This window comes from Rhinoderma darwinii, chromosome 1 (assembly GCF_050947455.1).
Source record: "Rhinoderma darwinii isolate aRhiDar2 chromosome 1, aRhiDar2.hap1, whole genome shotgun sequence".
NCBI classification, from domain to species: Eukaryota; Metazoa; Chordata; class Amphibia; order Anura; family Rhinodermatidae; genus Rhinoderma; species Rhinoderma darwinii.
The window spans coordinates 638868261-638885190 of NC_134687.1; the positions used below are offsets into that span (position 1 = coordinate 638868261).

The window sequence follows — 16930 nt, forward strand, 5'->3', positions numbered from 1 at the left end:
TCCCTTAGGCTTTTCTTCCAGACATGATAAAATGACAGAAAAAACATGTTGAAAAAGTATGAATGAAAAAAGCCTGGAAAGATACACGTGTAAATCAGCCTAAAATTCAATACTTTTTTTACAAGCCCAAACTATAAACTGCAGAAAAGAAAAACTGTAAAGGACGCATAAGGGTCACGCTCATTTGTTGCAGAAACGTCTGTGACCTTTCCATTTATCTGAATGAGGCTTGCAGAAATCAATTCACAGAAACAACCGTATTCACATGTATGGAACAGAGTACATGTAGGTCATTGTGCAGGAAAAGGTTAAAGGGCTATTCCCAACATAGACGTTTATGGCATATTCATAGGATTTGCCATACATGCCTGATAAATTTGGGTCCCAGCTTCGGAAACTGCACCTTTATGGAGAACGGGGATCTCCTGACCCCCATCTCGCCTGTTGCGGCTGCCGCTAGTCACAGAAACCAGATGGGGTCTAGTAGAGAGCGGGTTGAGTGTGCGTGCCGGTCTCTCCATTCTGTTCATTGGGAGTTCCGGAAACAGCCGAGCTACGCCTGAATGGCTGTTTTTTTAACTCCCATTGAACAGAATGGATGGAGGGTCGCATGTGCAAACGGCCGCCGCACCAGCCAAAACGGAGGTTAGGAGATCCCTATTCCCGATATAGGTGCGGGTCCCGGAGCTGATTTTTTATTTTTTTGGGGTTCTACCATGACTAATTCCCTAATAATAACAGCTGAGAAGATAGATCCTTTTTAGTTCTATATTTAATATGACGCTGAGGACAAGAATTGAGGAACTATTAGAAAACACACAAGGTCCCCATGACAACTCTGCACACAAGTCACAAGGAAACATGTTGTCTTCAGGATACTTCCGTAGTACAACATTAGGCTGCAATATCAAGCACTTAGATCTCCGCTATACTGTACACTAAATAGCTGTTTTGGAACATGTCTTCTGCTTGGTCTCCTTTTAAGGGTCTTTTAAGAAGCTTTTATAGTGGCGATAAAGATGTGTTTATTTTTTTTTTAACTTCACGATCCATGATTATTAGGAAGCTCGTATTGCACATTTAATTATTGTACATACAAAGACATTTCCGTGATGACCACTTGCACTCAGAGGCCACTTCATATCATTAGGTTCACCTTTTTAGTACTTTCCCCTTACAAAAGCCTGAATTCTTAGTGGAATGATACAAAAAGGTACTGAAAACCTTTATTACAGATTGAGATTAATAACCTCACTCTGTCTACTCCACTACATCCTAAAGATGTTCTATAAAATTTAAATCTGGTGACTGTGCAGACGTTCTGCTCTACAGACCTCATTGTCATGTTCACAAATTCAGCCTGAGATGTGTGTTTTGTCTCCTGGTGCATTATCTTCTTAAATATAGACTGTGGCCATGATTTTACATGAAATACTTGTGACGCATGTCCTGTGATGCAGTGCTTGAACCCAATGATATTCACGCTCCCCCTTCCCTCCAGCCGCTGTTTGACACATTTCTCCCCATAGGCTGGAGGGCGGGGGAGCATGCATATCATTGAGCTTAAGCCAATTATTGCTATCATGTACAATCTCCTAAACTACTGCACATTACTGACTAAGTTACAGATCACTGAAATCCACGTGTCTCGCTACTTTATGCTGCCTTCCGAAAGCGCAGCATAAATATCTGACAGATCTGCTTTAAGTTTTTGTATTATGCTGATGTCCAATTGGTAGTGAAGGTCTAAATGTGTGGGCAGAGGACAGGCCTGATTGCCAGACATGGTTCTGCTTCTCAAATATTTGAGCTTCATCAAGTCAAGTAATTTATGTTATAATAGTGGTGACTGGGTGTACACCAAAATCCTAGGCTGGAATCACACATGTCTTTTTTATGTCGGTTCTTGGTTTGGTTTTTTGAGCCAAAGCCAGTTGTGGATTCATAAGTAATGGCTTATGCTCTTCCTTTCTGCTGGATCAACTTCTGGTTTTAGCTTAAAAAAACTGCATCGAAAACTGCATGTTTGTTACCAGCCTAATAGAAATGTTATTTGTCTACTTTGTTGTTTGTGATTTTAATTCTTTATTTAATTCAATCTATTTTTAATCCTAATAGAAAATTCCAGTAAAAACTCTGAGGGGAACTCAATGTTATCGATAAATTATAAAGCCGAAGATGAAGATATCATGCAGCAGTCTTCAGGAGAAAACCTCATTACCATTACAGTACATCCAGGACTTATCAGTACAGATCCATCATATAATTTTCCTGAGGCACCTTCTTCTGACAAATCACAGATTGTTACCACAAGTGCAGGTCTAAAAGTGGTTAATAGGTCTCAATGTGGTGAACAGTTTACAAAAAGCTCAGGTCATTTTATGCACCAAAGAATTCACACAGCGGAGAAGCCGTACTCATGTTTGGAATGTGAGAAAAGTTTTTCACGAAAATCAAGTCTTGTTAGACATAAGAAATGTCATACAGGAGATATGCCATATTCATGTTCAGAATGTGGGAAATGCTTTACACATAAAGCAAGTCTTGTTATACATGTGAGAATTCACACAGGGGAGAAGCCATATTCATGTTCAGAATGTGGGAAATGCTTTAGACATAAACCAAATCTTGTTATACATGTGAGAATTCACACAGGGGAGAAGCCATATTCATGTTCAGAATGTGGGAAATGCGTTAGACATAAAGCAAATCTTGTTAAACATGTGAGAATTCACACAGGGGAGAAGCCATATTCATGTTCAGAATGTGGGAAATGTTTTACAGATCAAACACATCTTGTTACGCATGGGAGAATTCACACAGGAGAGAAACCATATACATGTTCAGAATGTGGGAAATGTTTTACACATAAAGCAAATCTTCTTAGACATGAGAGAAGTCATAGAGGAGAGAAACCATATTCATGTTCAGAATGTGGGAAATGTTTTACACAAAAAACAAGTCTTGTTAAACATGAGAGAAGTCACACCTGAAGCCGTATTCATGTTCAGAATGAGGGAGAAGTTTTACAGTAAAAGCAAATCTTCTTAGACCTGGTCCCGTCCCCCCCTCCCCTTAGAGAGGCTCTGTCACCAGATTCTCAAACCCTTATCTCCTATTGCATGTGATCGGCGCTGCAATGTAGATAACAGCAACGTTTTTTTTTTGTTTTTTTAAACGATCATTTTTGGCCAAGTTATGAGCTATTTTATATATATATATATATATATATATATATATATATATATATGCAAATGAGCTTTGAAATGGACAACTGGGCGTTTTTTTTTTCGTTATGTCCAACTGGGCGTGTATTGTGTTTTTAACTGGGCGTGTTTATGTGTATGACGCTGACCAATCAGTGACCAGTCCGCGTCATACACTCCTCAACATCTGCACGCTCCTCTCCTGAAATATTCTGTGCTGCTGTGAACTCTGCTCTTACCATTACGTAGCTCTCAGTCTGTTACCTCTCCTCCACTCCTGTCCTCAATAACACCTTCACATGATTGGCAAGTCACCACCCCGCACAAGATCCGCACGCTCATCTCCTGAAATACTCTGTGCTGCCTTAAACTCTGTGGACAGGCCAGGATCCTGTTTTTTTTAAAATGCTGCTGGGGAACCCGCTTGATCCACTATATAAGGCTGCGCCTCCATCCTCTTCTGCCCCAGTCACTTATTCCCAAGCACTGTAAACTTTCAGATTGGTTGCGCTGTGAATATTCGGAGAACGTGATTGGTTTATGTGCAGGGTAATGAACATACAGACAAGCAGTAGAAGACTGACTTAGGCTGGGTTCACACAACCTATTTTCAGACGTAAACGAGGCGTATTATGCCTCGTTTTACGTCTGAAAATAGGGCTACAATATGTCGGCAAACATCTGCCCATTCATTTGAATAGGTTTGCCGACGTACTGTGCAGACGACCTGTCATTTACGCGTCGTCTTTGACAGCTGTCAAACTACGACGCGTAAATTGACTGCCTCGGCAAAGAAGTGCAGGGCACTTCTTTGCAACGTAATTTGAGCCGTTCTTCATTGAAGTCAATGAAGAGCAGCTCAAGATTACAGGCGTAATCGTAAGAAGGAAGAAAGAAATCACTCACTGAAATTATTAACATCTGACTGTATACTATTTAATGCACACATGATTCAGACACCTCCATACCCCTTGAGGAAGCGATTATCGCGAAACGCGCGTTGGGGTCCACACACAGACATCCAGACCATCAGGACGACCATTATGGGTAAGACTATCTGAGTCACTAACTGTTTAGGTTTTTGGCTATAGAAGGAATTTACTCTTGTTATCCGTTCTTAACATTTCAACCTGTACTCAACCACACATGTTACATTCGATAGCCCTTTACCCTAGCTACATGTCCCTAACATAGGGTCTCTAGATGAATATATATCATATACCTGGATCTGGTTCTTATCTGTGTGTACTATGTAGAGTCTCTCCCCTCATTTACCTTTTTAACATGTATGTTTTTATATGTATTCAATAAAGATTTGTTATTCCTTCACATTATTTGGCATTAGACTCTGTTTCTGATCTATTTATATAAATAACCAGTTAGATTAATTCTTCAGGTTATTACGGTTGTGCAGATAACTAATATGTGTAGGTTTTTTGTTTTTATTTAGTGTAGGGGGCAATAAAATATATTTTATGCAAAATAATGACTTTTTTGGGGAATTGTTTTTAATTTATTTATTATTTTGTTACTTTTTTTTTTTAAATCCCATTAAGGGATAACTTTATTTATAACTTTATTTTTTACTTGTAATGTATTAGCATACTCCTGTATACTAATATATTACACTGTGTCACTATGAGACAGGCTGCTGATCGGGCAGCACATAGTGTGCCCGAACAGCAGGCAAACGGAACAGACAGTCCTGTGGTCCTTTGTAGGTCCACAAGGCTGACTGCAGAGGGATTCCCCTGTGTTTGATCGCATCACCGGAATCCCGGTGATGCGACCAAAGAGGGGAGTTCTCTTTGATCATGCCGCGGTCACGGACCGCGGCAATCATAGGGTTAAACAACTGGGGTCCGAATGTTTTCCGACCCCAGCTGTATTCAGGAGGCTTCTCTAAGATCAGGAGCTGTAAGTTACAGCTCCTGCTTAGAGGATGAACGCTCACACAAGCGCTCATCAGCCTGATCTACAGCGACGCTAAAAGACGTCTGTTTAGACTAGGCACATGCACTGCCTGACGTCAAAAGACAGTGGGCGGTCGGGAAGGAGTTAAAAAAGTGATTAAAACGAATTTAAAATAAGTTTTCTTCTCTTATTTAGTACGCTATATTAGCGTTTGCTGGGGGGTATTTACTTTTGGTCATCAGATCGCCCGCCATTGATGGAGACTTGCCCTACTCCCTAATTGCCCCGCTCAGGAGCTGCCAAGACTTAGAGGGAAGATTGGTCATGACAATGTTCTCTTGGTTCTTGAACTATGTTGCCACATTTTGTTTTTATAATTGAATGGCACTTTGTAGAGCGGTTCTGTCTGCATCTCCAAGTCACCACTCCATTGATGTGGAAAGCGAGATATTCAAAGCCTAGGTAAATCATAACTTTGTTGTTCTTTTGGCCTCCTGAAAACTCTATTGTTTGCACTACAAAAAAAATAAAACTAGAATATCTAATATTGTAGATTTAATAGAAGAAGCTATTAGAATAGTTCTACCATATTTTTCGGTCTATAGGACACACCAGACCATAAGACATGCCCATAGTTAAAAACATAAGGCTGGGGCTACATGGTGACTTTGGCCACGACTTCTGTCACGCAACCAAAGATCGCTGTGTTGCCCTGCGACTCCTTCACCCATGTAAGTGAATGGAGTCGCATTGCAACCATGAGGAAGTAAACGGATTAGTGGTGGAATCTTTTATGTGGAATCATCTGAAACTGAATTGAACTTACTGAATAGAGGTCTGTTATACAGCCCTCAGGGACGATTTGATTGGTTTCAATGTGAGCTTGGTTTGATTGCTTTTTTCAGGAGGATCAGATTAAAGGCATTTTTACAAGTGTGGAACAAGGAGAAATGAGGACCGTTCATGTGACACAAGCAAATAAAGATGATGTGACTTTGAGTTACGGACACCTAGTACCTTTCAACCACCTACCACAAATAAGGCTGTGGAGACATACAGTGGCGTAACTATAGGGGTTGCAGCGGTCGCAATTCCAACCGGGCCCCAAAGCCAAGCGGGCCCACGGCCCCCCACACCACGTCTATAAAGAGTTACTATAGTAACTGAGGCCTATGTAGTAAACTACACGGGCCCCTGTTACTATAGTAACTGACAGTACACTTACCCTCCTGACGCCTCTTAAAGTCATGACTTCGCAACACTGTGCAACGCGCATGACGTCACGACACCGTGCATCGCGCACAGAATCCTGACTCTGGGTGGAGTCAGGACCTCCGCTGCGGCCGGAGCCGAAGAAGAGGGTAAGTATGCTATTGCTGTCTGCTGGGGCCCGGATTCTTCAGTTCCTAAAAATTGATGCCCTATCCTCAGGATAGTCCATCAATAGCTGATGTCTCTTGGTCCGACTACCGGGACCCCGGTCAATCAGATGTTTTGAAGGTCATTGACAGTGTGAGCAAGTGACCGGAATGAAGGGGAAGCAGTGCTCATACGAGCACTGCACCCCCTTCGAAAAAGCTGATTTGCGGGCGTCTTGACAGTCGGACCCCGACCCATCAGCTATTGATGGCCTATCCTGAGGATAGGCCATCAATTTGGCTTAGATACATGACCCATGTGTGATCCTGTCTGCTGGATTCTGTATTTAACCACATGGTAGGCTTAGATACAAGGCTCCGGCACACAGTAATCTTATACTGTATAAGATTAATGTCTGCTGGACCCTGTATCTAAGCCTACCATGTGTTACTAATGTTTTTTTTGTGTGTTTGTGTTTTTTTTACAGGTTTGATTGTTGGACTACTTCGATGACGGCGTTTTTTTTTTATTCTCAATAAAATGGTTAACGAGGGTTGTGTAGGTTTTTTCTATTTAAAAAAAATATTTTTTTCGGTGTATTTGTATTTTTTTTAAACTTAAAAAGAAACTTTCACCTCCCCATACATGTGCAGCTGAGTGCAGCATGTAATGGGGAGGGCTGCACAAACCCTGGGGCACTTTAAAAAAAAATTCTACCTACCTCCATTATTTAGATATCGGTGCCGTTATATTTGGCGCGCAATATTTAAATAACCCCCTGAACAGTCAACGGGGCGTGTACTGGCAAGGGGGCGTATTACTATGGCTGTCACACTGTCCAATCAGATATGGACAGTGCCACAGCAGGAGAGAGTGTGCGATTGCAGTCTTTTCACCCGAACAGGCAAGGGGGCGTGTCACTGATACGGACAGAGCTGTGGAGAGGAGAGCCCTCTCTCATCTCTTCAGCTCTTGTGAGAGATCAGTCTTGTACTTTGTCTGCCGAACTGGCAAGGGGGTGTGTCTCTGCTATAGACAGTGTAAGCGCATCCCAGTGTTAGCTTTTTCACCCGGTAACATTAAAAGTCCCATCTTAGTAATGACCGCTGTTTATCAGTCATTACTGAGGCGGTAGTAATAAAGTTAAAAAAAATACGACATAAAAAAATATTTTATTGAAATAAAAAAAAACACACAACCCTCATTAACCATTTTATTGAGAAAAAAAAAACGCCGTCCTCGAATCTGAAGAAATCCAACAACCAACCTGTAAAAAAACACAAACACAAAAAAAATTTGTAACATAAAAAAGCAAAGCAATTATCATACTTACCTTTCCTGGGTTCAGCGATGGAGACGCAATGTCAGCGACATGGGCCCTATATCTAAACCTATCATATGTGATACTGTCTGCTGAGCCACTGTATCTAATCATATCAATAGCTATAGGGTTGTAGTGTGATAGATATTCTGATATACTGTTTATATATATATTGTAAAGGATTTGCCAGACACAGCTTCTGTGTCGACGCCCGTGGTTAATCAGTCTGCATCTGCTCCTAGGTCTGATAGGGTGACTCGATCTTCTACCACTCAGGCTGGTAGGCTGAGGAGTGGGAGAACCTATCGCAGCCTGGCCAGATGGAGCTAGCTCCCGTCCTCGGTCTATTTATACCTCCATTTCCTGCTCTTCCTTTGCCTGTGATTCTGTCTTGTTTCCTGGCTCTGCTAGTACTATTGACCTCTGCTTTAAATTGACCCTGGTTTTACTGACTACGCTCCTCCTCTGCGTTTGGTACCTTGTACACTCCTGGTTTGACTCGGCTTGTTCACTACTCTCCTCCTCTGCGTTTGGTACCTTGTACACTCCTGGTTTGACTCGGCTTGTTCACTACTCTTGTTGCTCATGGTGTTGCCGTGGGCAACTGCCCCATTTCCCTTAGCTTCTGTGTACCCTTGTCTGTTTGTCTGTTGTGCACGTATTGCGCGTAGGGACCGTTGCCCAGTTGTACGCCGTCGCCTAGGACGGGTCGTGCAAGTAGGCAGGGACTGAGTGGCGGGTAGATTAGGGCTCACCTGTCTATCTCCCTACCCCAGCAATTATATATATATATATATATATATATATATATATATATATATATATAAAATACAACAAAATTTGATCAGCACATTCCAACAAAATGTGTATGCAGGTGCAAGAAAGCCTAAGACTGCAAACAATACAACATCCAAAAATGGCGACAGCAATCTGCGACCACTAATGCCACCTAAACACTATAAATAAATAAATATGCATTGCTGCTGAATCTACTTACAATAGTGAGGTTCTTAGCGCACATTTTGATCAAATTGTGTAAGCCCACCTGCCACAACAAGGCGACCACTATAAGGTGGGTCCCTACGCTGCTCATACACCCAGAACTGGGGCTAAGTAAACATATACAGTGAAGGAAATAAGTATTTCATCCCTTGCTGATTTTGTAAGTTTGCCCACTGTCAAAGTCATGAACAGTCTAGAATTTTTAGGCTAGGTTAATTTTACCAGTGACAGATAGATTATATAAAAATAAAAAAAATAAAATCACATTGTCAAAATTATATATATTTATTTGCATTGTGCACAGAGAAATAAGTATTTGATCCCCTACCAACCATTAAGAGTTCAGCCTCCTCCAGACCAGTTACACGCTCCAAATCAACTTGGTGCCTGCATTAAAGACAGCTGTCTTAAATGGTCACCTGTATAAAAGACTCCTGTCCACATACTCAATTAATCAGTCTGACTCTAACCTCTACAACATGGGCAAGACCAAAGAGCTTTCTAAGGATGTCAGGGACAAGATCATAGACCTGCACAAGGCTGGAATGGGCTACAAAACCATAAGTAAGACGCTGGGTGAGAAGGAGACAACTGTTGGTGCAATAGTAAGAAAATGGAAGACATACAAAATGACTGTCAATCGACATTGATCTGGGGCTCCATGCAAAATTTCACCTCGTGGGGTATTCTTGATCCTGAGGAAGGTGAGAGCTCAGCCGAAAACTACACGGGGGGAACTTGTTAATGATCTCAAGGCAGCTGGGACCACAGTCACCAAGAAAACCATTGGTAACACATTACGCCGTAATGGATTAAAATCCTGCAGTGCCCGCAAGGTCCCCCTGCTCAAGAAGGCACATGTACAGGCCTGTCTGAAGTTTGCAAATGAACATCTGGATGATTCTGAGAGTGATTGGGAGAAGGTGCTGTGGTCAGATGAGGCTAAAATTGAGCTCTTTGGCATTAACTCAACTCGCCGTGTTTGGAGGAAGAGAAATGCTGCCTATGGCCCAAAGAACACCGTCCCCACTGTCAAGCATGGAGGTGGAAACATTATGTTTTGGGGGTGTTTCTCTGCTAAGGGCACAGGACTACTTCACCGCATCAATGGGAGAATGGATGGAGCCATGTACCGTCAAATCCTGAGTGACAACCTCCTTCCCTCCACCAGGACATTAAAAATGGCTCGTGGCTGGGTCTTCCAGCACGACAATGACCCGAAACGTACAGCCAAGGCAACAAAGGAGTGGCTCAAAAAGAAGCACATTAAGGTCATGGAGTGGCCTAGCCAGTCTCCAGACCTTAATCCAATCGAAAACTTATGGAGGGAGCTGAAGATCCGAGTTGCCAAGCGACAGCCTCAAAATCTTAATGATTTATAGATGATCTGCAAAGAGGAGTGGGCCAAAATTCCATCTAACATGTGTGCAAACCTCATCATCAACTAAAAAAAAAACGTCTGACTGCTGTGCTTGCCAACAAGGGTTATGGCACCAAGTATTAAGTCTTGTTTGCCAAAGGGATCAAATACTTATTTCTCTGTGCACAATGCAAATAAATATATATAATTTTGACTATGTGATTTTATTTTTTTTTTAAATATAATCTATCTCTCACTGGTAAAATTAACATAGCCTAAAAATTCTAGACTGTTCATGTCTTTGACAGTGGGAAAACTTACAAAATCAGCAAGGGATCAAATACTTATTTCCTTCACTGTACCTGGGGATGATAGGAACCAGCGTTAAACTAATTAAGATCACCCGGGGCAGAGGAGTGCAAGATCAACAATGGAGGCAGTTAACCCCACATATATGTAATATATAAGAGACCACAAAATTTGATCAGCATATTCCAAAAAAATTAAATAAAATGTGTATACAGGTGCAAGAAAGCCTAAGACTGCAAACAATACAATATCCAAAAATGGCGACAGCACTCTGCGAACACTAATGCCATTTAAACGCTATATATAAATAAATATGCATTGCTGCGAGATTCTACTTACAATAGTGAGGTTCTTAGCGCACATTTTGATCAAATTGTGTGAGCCCATCTGCCACGACAAATGTGCACTAAGAATGTGCTCTTTGTTAAACCAACACACCGTCATTACCATACAGCTAACTGATTCGAGTGAGAAGAGTAGTGTCAGATAATGTAGTTGTTGATGAGAGGTTGAATACTATGAGTAGTAAATTTACTCTGAGAGGTTACCCAAAACCTATTCTAGAAAGAGTTATGACAAAAGTAAGGGGACGTGATCGAGGGGATCTCCTTATCAAAAATCCCAATAAGAAAAGACACATAAGAGAATTCCATTTGTATATATTTTTTCACCGGTTAGTGGAAACATTTCCAGAATATTGAAGGACTATTTGCCCATACTAAGCGATACATTTCCAGAGATGGTAGAGTTTCAAGATTCTCCAATGATGTACTTTAGGAGACCACCTAATCTAAAGGATCGCTTGGTACGGGCTGACATAGGTCCAGAAAATAGGACAAATGGCAATAAGAAGGGATGTTTTCCCTGCTTGGAATGTTGCAATTGCAACAGTATTTTGAGGGATAATATCTTCGAACACCTTAGGACAAGTAAAATCTATAATATAAAACAATCCTTCACATGCCAATCAAGTTTTGCTTTATATGTGATTCAGTGTCCTTGCGGATATCTACATGTAGGATAGACCACCCAAGAGTGTCGGACACGTATAAATCAGCTTAAACATACAATTAGGAGTGAGAAGATTGATTTACCCATCTCAGATAATTTTATCTTGTTCAGAAATAATATCTCGCAATTACAACTTAAAATTATTGATGGAGTGTGCCCTATGAGAGGGGGAGATAGAGGGAGGGCTCTAAAAAAACTTGAATTTATGTGGATCTTTGAGCTCAATACCTTAGAACCTAAAGTGCTTTGTCATGATTGTGGGGTATGTGGACCCACTGGGCCGCTCCACCATAGCGGAGTAACAGCTGGTCAAACGGAAAGTCTATGACAGACACTTGGGCGTGAGTACTTGGGTAGCTGGCTTGTACCGGACTATCAGAAGCAGGCTTGTGCTGGACTATCAGAAGCTGGTTTGTGCTGGATAACCGGACTTGAACACTGAAGTCATCTCGGACACTTGACACGGACACTGAACTTGAACACTAAAGTCGTCTCGGACACTTGACTTGACACAGATAGTACAGTCGTCTCAGACACTGGACTTGGCTCGGACACCAGACACAGATAGTACAATCATCTCAGACACTGGACTTGGCAAGGACTCTAAGACAACTGCACTATCCAGATACTTTGCTCGGACACCGGATACAGGTAAGGAACCTTTGCATACATACACTGTGTAAGACACAACATTGCTCAGGCAAGAGGTAGTGGGCAGAGCTCCTTTTAAAGTCCAGGGTGTGCTGAGATCAGTTAGGGTCAATATTCCTGGTGTGCGCTGGCCATTTAAGAATGGGGATGAGCGCGCGCGCACGCACCCTACAGGCACAGAGCAGTGGAGAGCGCAGAGGACAAAGAGGCTGGCGGCTGCTGGGGAGCTCAACAGGGAGTTTAGGGTTACAGGCATTTGTTAGTTAGGTGTTCCCGTACGTAGTTCTAGAAACATCATTACAGGTTGAACATATGATAAGGTGCCCAACCGGAGGTTGTGTCAGATATTTGTTATCTTGAAGTAACTGTTAGTTTGTTTTTATATCTTTCTAGCGGTTTACTGCACTTGTGTGAAGGGAACCAGGAATACAGGAAGGCTTGTGAATATCAATATTGGTTAGCAATATCTCGTCGTTCACTCCTCTGCTACCTTGAGTAGCCTACCTGTTTTGCTTTTGACACAGTTATAGAATAAAATGATGTTTTATTGGGGGGCGTGGCCAGGCACTGATGTGAGCGGTCGCACGGAACTTCGGCTCTGACCAGAGACCCCTATTATTTATCCTGCAGAGGAATTACTGTGGCCACCATTCCTTATAACTTGCGGAGGAAGGGTAAGAGACCCACGAGGAGCAAAATGGGTCCGTCAAAAGGCGACAGGAGCTGCGGAGAAGTTGAAGGAGTTTGCCCGGGGTGCGGTCCAAGATGGCGCCCGTGGCGAGTCCTCACAGCATGGAGCAGAGGGGCCAGCAAAAGTTTCTGGAGGGCAGTCGGAGTCACTCCCTGCGGCTGAGGTAACAGCACAGCCTGGACTGACATTGCAGCAAGTATCGGAGACGCTGCTGCCTGCGATATTACAGACCAAGACCTCGGTCACAACAAAAATAGAGGAGGTTAAGGTGGATGTGGGTCTCCTGAGGCAGGATTTGCACAACTTGAGGGACCGAGTCGCACATGCTGAAACCAGGTTGTCGGATCTGGAGGACCGTATAGCTTATATACCCCACACACTTCGGGACCTCTCTGGCAAGGTGGATTTATGGCGCCAGAAAGCGGATGATTTGCAGAACAGGCTGAGGAGGAACAACCTTCGCATCATAGGCCTACCAGAACGAGCAGAAGGATCCCGCCCGGACGAGTTTACAGAGAAATGGCTGAGAGATATGTTTCCAGATACCATGTTTTCGCAGGCTTTTGCGGTGGAAAGAGCGCACAGGGTTCCGGCGAGGCCGCCACCCCCTGGAGCGAACCCTCGACCATTCCTGGTGAGATTGTTAAATTGTAAGGACCGGGATCTGGTCCTGCAGGCAGCCAGACGCAAGGGGGCTATTAAAGTGGATAACGTCACGGTGTCGATTTTCCCCGATTTCTCTCCGGAACTACAACGTCAACGCGCATCTTTTGTGATGATTAAACGAAAGCTGCGAGACAGACAAATTCTATATTCTATGGCTTATCCGGCCCGCTTGAGAGTCGTTGATGGAGATCGAGCGGTATTTTTTGCCAACCCTGAGGAGGCGGATGAATGGTTGCTGAGGAATAAGAGGTCGCCTAGAAGATGAAGATTTTCTTGGGGACTTAAAGAGGCTCTGTCACCAGATTTTGCAACCCCTATCTGCTATTGCAGCAGATAGGCGCTGCAATGTAGATTACAGTAACGTTTTTATTTTTAAAAAACGAGCATTTTTGGCCAAGTTATGACCATTTTTGTAGTTATGCAAATGAGGCTTGCAAAAGTCCAAGTGGGTGTGTTTAAAAGTAAAAGTCCAAGTGGGTGTGTATTATGTGCGTACATCGGGGCGTTTTTAATACTTTCACTAGCTGAGCGCTCTGAAGAGAAGTAACATCCTCTTCTCTTCAGAACGCCCAGCTTCTGACAGTGCAGATCTGTGACGTCACTCACAGGTCCTGCATCGTGACGGCCACATCGGCACCAGAGGCTACAGTTGATTCTGCAGCAGCATCAGCGTTTGCAGGTAAGTCGAATCAACTGTAGCCTCTGGTGCCGATGTGGCCGTCACGATGCAGGACCTGTGAGTGACGTCACAGATCTGCACTGTCAGAAGCTGGGCGTTCTGAAGAGAAGAGGATGTTACTTCTCTTCAGAGCGCCCAGCTAGTGAAAGTATTAAAAACGCCCCGATGTACGCACATAATACACACCCACTTGGACTTTTACTTTTAAACACACCCACTTGGACTTTTGCAAGCCTCATTTGCATAACTACAAAAATGGTCATAACTTGGCCAAAAATGCTCGTTTTTTAAAAATAAAAACGTTACTGTAATCTACATTGCAGCGCCTATCTGCTGCAATAGCAGATAGGGGTTGCAAAATCTGGTGACAGAGCCTCTTTAAGCGCGGGAGTGGTGAATATGTATCCTGAACGGTCATTTGCTGTCTTGCATGTGGGGAGAGGTTATACATGGGGGAGACAATGTTTAAATTTTCCTTTCATAATGCTTTATCTTCCTGTAATATGCCTATAAGGGGGTCCGGAGTTCAGAATGGTTCCAGATCATATATTACTCTTGTTACGATATGTGATTCTAGTAGGTTACCGAAGTGTTAATAGGGGGATTCTGACCAACGGGTTGTTGTTCCTCTAATTCTGTGGCACAGTAAAGCACAATATAGGGGGGAATCTGCTGGAGCACGCAGTCTGATTTGTGATTCCACTGTGTATATTCCTTAGCGGTGGAATCTACCCCTTTCATATATAGTATATAGCTCTTGAGCTCCTGTTGAGCTCCTGATGGCAAAATGGGTTTTTATGTGGTTCATGTTTTTGAGCTCTGTTTTACACTATGTCAGACAACGAGTACCTTACATTTTGAGAGCTGCATATCAGGGAATGGCACTACCTAGGGAGAGGGGGAGGAGGAGGGGGGAGAGGGAAGGGCTGTTATCAGTACATAGAGAGTTTTCTAAGTATGGCGTCACTTAAGTTCTTGTCCTGGAATGTGAGGGGCATGGGGACTCCAAGGAAACGGAATATGATTTTCTCTCTGCTTAAGAAAGTGAACCCACATATAATTTGTCTTCAGGAGACGCATCTGACAGCAGACACAGTACAGTTTTTATGTAAGCCCTGGATTCAGTGGAGTAGACACTCTGTTAGAACTTCTGCATCTAGAGGGGTATCTCTATTAATACATAGAACTCTTAGGTGGGAAGTGATGCATACCAGAATTTATCCGGAGGGGAGATACGTATTCGTCCACGCCAACATTAATTCCACACCTTATGTCGTAATGGGGATATATAACCCACCGCCAGGGTCTCTGGCACTACTTAGGGAGGCGGTTTCCTTTGCTTCTGCATATCAAGAAGCCAGAGTGATCCTCCTAGGAGACCTGAACCTTATAATGGATCAGTCTATTGATCGGTTCCTGTTGAGGGGAGAGGGTGACGCAAGACAAGGGGTCTCCCCATTAATGGAGGAGATAGGCTGGGTAGATCTATGGAGAGTTATTCATATGGGACTTCGTGAATTCACATGTCACACACCACAATTTTCATGCATTGTCTCGTATAGATTATATTTTTGGCACGTCCTCTGTATATAATTCTATGGAGAGCATTGAACATCTCCCCAGAGCAATTTCTGATCACAGTCCGATTGTCCTGCAAATGTCACTACCGGAGGTGGGTAGGAGGGGGGCCCTTAAAATTCACCCGTTTTGGCTCCAATTAATCAAACCAAACGATAGGATCCCATATCAGCTAGATGTCTTTCCTGACGCACATAGGCAGGTGCAGAATGGGTTACTACGATGGGATACGCTGAAAGCGTATTTGAGAGGCTGCCTGAAATCATCAATATCATTTGTGAAGCGCTCCTCGGCCCAAAGGGAAAAGGATTTGGCGGGAAAGTGTGGAGAATTGGAGGCCGCGTTTGAGGGTGATCCCTCCCCACAAAACAGGGAGGCTTGGCTCTCGGTGGGGAGAGATTATATTTTAGTACTGCAGGAGAAGGCGGACCGTAGAATCTTCTTCACTGGCCAATCCTTTTTTGAATTGGGTAACCAATCCGGCAAACTCTTGGCTCATGTGGTGAGACAGAATACCATGTCTCCTCCAGTGTTGAATATTCGAAATGCTGAGAATGTTTTGGTCCATACCTCCCAGGAGATAGTGGCTCAATTTGCAGACTTCTATAGGGATTTATATACGTCTAGGGCTGAGCACTCAATGGAAGAGTTGGGGAAATATTTGGATGACATGCAGTTTCCACAGTTGTCGGAGGAGGGGTGTGAGTTACTCGAGTCCCCCTTCACAGTGGAGGAGATTTCTGAGTGTATATTGGATATGACTAAGGGTAAGGCCTCGGGCCCGGATGGGATTCCTCTGGAAGTATATATTCAATACATGGAGGTTATGTCAGCCCAACTTCTTTCTCTATATGAGGCGTGCTTATTGGCGGGTGACCTGGCGGGTGACCTGGCGGATTCTATGAAAGAAGCTACCATAGTAGTTATTCTAAAACCAGGCAAGAACCCAGAGGATTGTGGTTCTTACCGCCCCATATCACTGCTTAACATAGACTATAAGATACTGACTAAATTAATGGCCAATAGACTAGCGCGGGTCATCAATGATGTCATACACTCTGATCAGACCGGTTTTATACCAGGGAAATCCACTTCGGATAGTATTCGTAGAGCTCAGGTGGTTACTCAGATGGGGTGGTGGGAGCAGCAGGATTGGGCGCTGGCATCCTTGGATGCAGCCAAG

The 16930-nt window shown here is 43.2% G+C and overlaps 1 protein-coding gene across 3 annotated transcripts in view; it reads left to right on the forward strand.

Moving 5' to 3' along the window:
• The window catches only part of LOC142663708 (uncharacterized), a 225059-nt gene that overhangs the window by 75237 nt on the left and 132892 nt on the right, over window positions 1-16930 (forward strand). For 2 of the 3 annotated variants that reach the window (XM_075842600.1, XM_075842649.1), the window contains exon 9: window positions 2119-3198. The exons of the other annotated variant lie outside the window; for it this stretch is intronic. In XM_075842600.1, coding sequence (XP_075698715.1) covers window positions 2119-2993 — 875 coding nt within the window. In that variant the 3' untranslated portion in view covers window positions 2994-3198. Of the gene's footprint in view, window positions 1-2118; window positions 3199-16930 lie in introns of those variants that run through there. 3 annotated transcript variants of the gene reach the window in all.